Source organism: Myotis davidii, unplaced genomic scaffold, assembly GCF_000327345.1.
Source record: "Myotis davidii unplaced genomic scaffold, ASM32734v1 scaffold370, whole genome shotgun sequence".
Taxonomy (NCBI): domain Eukaryota; kingdom Metazoa; phylum Chordata; class Mammalia; order Chiroptera; family Vespertilionidae; genus Myotis; species Myotis davidii.
The window spans coordinates 8,665,314-8,670,663 of NW_006288615.1; the positions used below are offsets into that span (position 1 = coordinate 8,665,314).

Below are 5,350 nucleotides of genomic sequence, written 5' to 3' on the forward strand. Positions count from 1 at the left end.
CCAGCACGATGAGCGCCCCGCGCCGGCCCGCCATCGCCTCGTTGTCGCCGCCCGCCAGGACTCCAAAATGCCGCGCGTCGTCCGGAGCTTTCATTGGCTGACGTCAGCCGCGCGCGCTAGGATTGGCTGCTATTTTCCATCGTTGGTCGGATTGGCTAGAACTGACAAGGGGAGCGGCAGCAAGAACGGCTGTTCGCACCGCCTTTTCCGGCGGAGTCCCCGCCTTCTAAGCCGGAAGCCGAGTGCGGGACTTAGTTCTCGGTCGCGCCTGGAGCTAGGCTGCGGCGCGTGGGCTAGAGGCCCAGGCCCGGGAGGGCTAGTGGCGCGTCCGCGACCAGGTGCGGCGGAAGGGCGGCACCGGCCGCAGGCAGGTCTCGCGAGCAGGCCGGGCATTGTAACGCTCGCCCGGTCGGTGACCAGCAGCGCGGGGTGGGGCTGTCTGCACAGGGCCCACGCGACAGCCTAGTAAACACGGGCCTGCCAAGCTCTGAGACTTCCATTTGCAAAGACTGCGTGTGCACACCCACAGGCAGAAAGGAGAGCAGGGCGGTCGTTTCGTCTGTGACATGTGGCCACCGACCAGGAGAGGTCCCTGTCGTGGGGAGGCGACACGTCTGGTCTGAGAGCAGCCCCGGTATCTAGAGAGCGTCCAGTGATGTTTGCTGCTCTTGTCTCAGGGACATCGGGCTGCGGCGGCATCTGCCAGGTGACACTGCGCACTTGGGGGTGCCGCCTTCCTCGCCTCACTCGCGCACTTTCCCCACATGAGGGGTCCGCCCTCTGACCTGTCTAAACCCTAAAACCCCGAAGGCCCGTCCCCGAATCCATCACGTTGTGGGGACACAGACATTCAGACCGGAGCAAGCCAGGAATTTCTGTTTTCCAGAATTTCTGTGTCGTGCTGGCTTAGGTTGCCCTTAGAGGCACTGGTACAAACTTTGGAGGCCACTGTTTTGGGGAGATGGATGCAGCAGAAATGCAGATGTGGAATTCCGGGCTGCTCTCTAGTGAGCTGTTAGGAACCACCTGCCTCGCTGCTGCAGACCCAGAGGTCGGTAAGTCAGGGAGGGCCCTTAGGGTTGAGCAGTGGCTGGGCTGAGGCCCTTGGGGCCATTTCCGACCTTTCCTCTCCCTCCCTGCCCCCCTCCCCCCTTCTCTCGGTGGTTTCGGAAGCCCAATGGTAATATTACCCAAGATGCCTACAGTGAGTTTTGGAAGGGTGATAGATTATATTGTTTCCAATTATTTGCTTCCTTCCTTGATGTTGAGCTTGGCCACGTGACTTCCAAACACTGCTGTAAAGTAATCACAGCTGACAGCACAGGCAGAAGCTTTAAAAGCAGTTTGGCTCACCCATCCCCCTCTTGACCCCCAGGTGAGAGCAGCTTGCGTGCAACTAGGGCTGCTTTTTCACTCTGATTCCTGGAATAAGACATGGCCACAGCCAAGCTACAGCCACTGCAGCTGATAGGTAGCTCCAGTAAGAAAAACTGAGGTAACTCAAGTCACTGAGACTTTGGGGTTATTACTGTAGCAGGACCCAATGAAAGCTCATGACAGAATGACTGTTGCTTAATACCGCCTTACTTAGGTAAGCAATATCCTGCTGTCTCATTGATGTCTTCTAAAATGTCCATCTCCTGCCCTAGCAGGTTTGGCTCAGTGGATAGAGCCTCAGCCTGGGGACCAAAGGGTCCCAGATAAGATTCTGATCAAGGTCAAGGACATGTACCTCGATTACAGGCTCCTCTCCCACCCAGGCCCTGGTCAGTCCTGCAGGAGCCAACCTGGTCAGTCCTGCAGGAGCCAACCAATCGATGTGTTTCTCTCATATCGATATTTGTCTTTCCCTCTCCCACTCTCTCTTAAAAAAAAAATCAATGGAAAAATATCCTTGGGTGAGGATTAACAAAAAATAAAAATAAATAAATAAAATATCCCTTAAAAAAATAAAATGTCCATCTCCTTGCCTTCAAAAGAGGAAGGGATTCGAGTATAGTACAGAAGAGAACCCTCCTGGCATTGGATAAGTCTCAGTGCTGTAGGCAGTTAGACATGACAGCAAGGAAGATGGGCCAGGTATAGGTCATCAGGGTGGAAAGCCCCAGGTGCCCAGCAATGGACAATCAATTGTAGGGAGGGACCTTGCCCCCAGGGTGACTTTTCCTCCCCTAGCACATCACTGGTCAAGAGGTTTGGGCCCCCTGACCTTTCTTCTCTAGAGATAACATCTAGGCCTGTTGTATTTTAGCTCCAGGCCCAGGTAAGCAGTAAAACCAGCCAGGCATGGAATAAAGACCCCCTGTCCTGGTGCCAACCAGTCAATCAGTGGAGACCACAACCCTGAAAGGATGCACCTGGAAAACTGCTGAATATTCTATTAAGATCTTTCCCTGGGACCTCCCCTAAAATCTCACATTACCATTCCTCACTTCCAAGCTCCAAGGGCCCTTCCTTTACCTCCATAACTTGTTTCCTAAGCCTATTTCTTCTAGGACTTACTTTTTCTACCTCTGTAATTTACCAAATAAATGTTCTCTTACAGTTTGGGTCTTGCTCTGAATTCTTTCCTTGCCAGAGCCCAAGTACCAAGGTTGCTGAACCCAGGTTTGGTCTGACCCCACTGGTCAGACACCTGGTGCTATTCCCACCGCCTACTACACGTGGACAGCCTTGTACCACATCTGTAGGACCAGCTCACCAGGCAGATGGGAACCTTTGTGAATACACAGCTGTCCTGGTCACCCATGAACATAGAGGGGACTTGGCTGATGAGGCTTTGCATACTGAGTAGGGATGGGGTGCCCTTTTCATTGCAGAAATTGCTAAGCCAGCACAAGTAGTTTGTTACTAAGCAACAACAAGTGAAGGAGCACAACATGAGAAGTGGCATGTGCTCCTTCAACTTTGCTTCCACCTCTCCAACATGTCATGCCTTTTTTAAAAAAAAAATTTGTGTGCCCTGGCCGGTTTGGCTCAGTGGACAGAGTGTCGACCTGTGGACTGGGGGGGTCCCGGGTTCGGTTCCGGTCAAGGGCATGTACCTTGGTTGTGGGCACATCTCCAGTTGGGAGCGTGCAGGAGGCAACTGATCGGTTTCTAACTCTCTATTCCTCTCCCTCTCTGTAAGAAATCAATAAAATATATTTAAAAAAAATTTGTCATGCCTTTTTAAAGAATATATATTTTTGTTGATATCAGAGAGGAAGGGAGATAGAAACATCAATAATGAGAATCTTCCAGCACTGCCCCTCCCCCCCCACCTGGCAACTGGGGATTAAGCCTGCAACCCTGGCATGTGATTCCTATGGTTGATATAATATAATTGTCCCTTCGTTCCTTTTTTTGTGGTTGTTTATGTAGGTAAACCGCTGGGCTGTCTGTCATACCTCTTTTATCAGGATGCCTTTAACTGCACAGACCAGAATATTAGCCTGACTATGGTATTTAATTATCTCAAATAACACAAAACCTAGATGAGGCAGCCAAGAACTTTTGCTGCTCAGTGATGTCAAATGTTGTCAAACGATGTCAGCACCTTAGCAGTTCTTTTAGCTTTTCCTTCATGGTCACTGTGACTGCTGCACCTCCAGGCCTCAGGTCCTGACCTCGTAGCCCTGACATGGGCATACACAATCCCTTGCACCTGAACATGCAGTTTTTGTGCCCTGCTGCCCTGACACTCAGACCTGATGTAGCATAGTCTGCCTGGAGCAGTGCAAGTAGGATCTCTTTACCCTACCTTCTGAGAGGCAGGTGGGCACAAGGCTGTCCACTCTGTGGAGGACATGATGGGATGCGTGTTTGAATGTTTTGGAGACAGGTCAAACAAAATTGGTCCGAAGTTGCTGAAACTGGCAGGTGCCTGGGATTCATTAGGTTTTCTCTACTTTTGTATTTGAGATATTCTATTTTTTTAAAAAAAGGACTCAAACCCTTATACTGTTCTGTTTCTCAGCTCTACCTTCCATCTCATAGGAGCTATCAGACATCCACCAAAGTCTCTCTCTTAGCTAGGCTCATAACAAACACCACAAATGGGAAGCTTAATGGACAGCAGATCTATTTTCTCAGTTCTGGAGGCTGCAAGTCCAAGATCAAGGCAGCAGGAAGGTTGATGTTGGTCAGAGTTCTCCCTTTGGGTTGTAGATGGCTGTGTGCTCACCTGACTTTCCACTGTAAGGTGTTGGGGAGAGAGAGCTCTGGTGTCTTCCTTTTAATTCTCTACAGTCCCATTAAGGGTGTGGGATTCAGCCTAAGAATATTTTTGGGGGGGGGAGGGGGATTTTCAGTCCATAACACTCACCTACTACCAGAATAGATTGTGCTAGGCATGTCACTGCCCTGCCAGAATTCATTTCCCAGCCTCCATTGCAGTTAGATGTGTCTAGGTGTCTAAGTTACCGCCAATGAAATGTGAGAAGTGGCACGTGCTCCTTCAAATAGCAAACTGAATGCTGTCCCTATTCCCTGCCCTGCCCTGCCCTCCTTGCAACCCAGCCTTGACCATGAAGGTAATGGTGAGGCCCTTTAGGAGCAGACACCACTTGGAAGGAATCTGGGGTCCTGTGACCCCATGGGCATAGCTGTCTGCCCCTGGACAATTACATAAGAAATAAAACTTTTTTTCTAAGCCACTGGATTTGGTTGGGTTTCTTGGTTAGAGTAGCTTAGCCTTCCCCTAAAACTCTAGCTCTCAACTGAGCACTTTTTTTTTCTTATTAATCCTCACCTGAGGATATTTTTTCCATCGATTTTTAGAGAGCATGTAAGGTGGGTAGAGGATGCTGCTAAACAGCCTACAAGACACAGGACAGCTCCACAGCAGAGTATCAGGCATATGTTAAGTGTCATAGTGTTAAGATTGAGCAACCCTGCTCCAGAGTGTAGAGCAATGAGAAGAAAGTAAGGGAGTCGGCTCTCATTTGGCAGCTTCTAACAAACTGCTACCTGGGAAAAGTTATTTTCAGTATCTGATATATGAAGGGCACAATATGTGAGTTATTCTCTATAATAATAATAATAATAATAATAATATTTGTAGATGAGAACAACAAATAGCCAACAAATATGTAAAAATATGTTTAGCCTCACTTAAAATCAAAGAAATACAAATTAAAACACCGAGGTGGATTTTTGATTATCTCCTTTTCTATCATGTTAGCAAAGATAAAGCCTGATGAAATCTAAGGTTAACAAAAGTGTGGAAATATCCTTAGTGGAGTGTCAGTTCGTTTAAAAGTATCAGCACTTAGAAAATACAATACTCTGATCTGGCCGGCTTGGCTCAGTGGATAGAGTGTTGGCCTGCGGATTGAAGGGTCCCAGGTTCGATTCCAGCCAAGGGATC

At 49.0% G+C, this 5,350-nt stretch overlaps 2 protein-coding genes across 2 annotated transcripts in view; one reads left to right on the forward strand and one right to left on the reverse strand.

Moving 5' to 3' along the window:
• Positions 1-327, reverse strand: part of DTYMK (deoxythymidylate kinase) — a 12,013-nt gene extending 11,686 nt beyond the window's left edge. Inside the window, exon 1 of the mRNA XM_006760684.2 lies at positions 8-327. Within this exon, the coding sequence (XP_006760747.2) occupies positions 8-94 (87 nt within the window). The 5' untranslated portion in view covers positions 95-327. The remainder of the gene's footprint in view (positions 1-7) is intronic.
• Positions 328-961: 634 nt separating this feature from the next.
• The window catches only part of ING5 (inhibitor of growth family member 5), a 24,971-nt gene continuing 20,582 nt past the window's right edge, over positions 962-5,350 (forward strand). The window contains exon 1 of the mRNA XM_015561816.1: positions 962-1,055. Within this exon, the coding sequence (XP_015417302.1) occupies positions 962-1,055 (94 nt within the window). The remainder of the gene's footprint in view (positions 1,056-5,350) is intronic.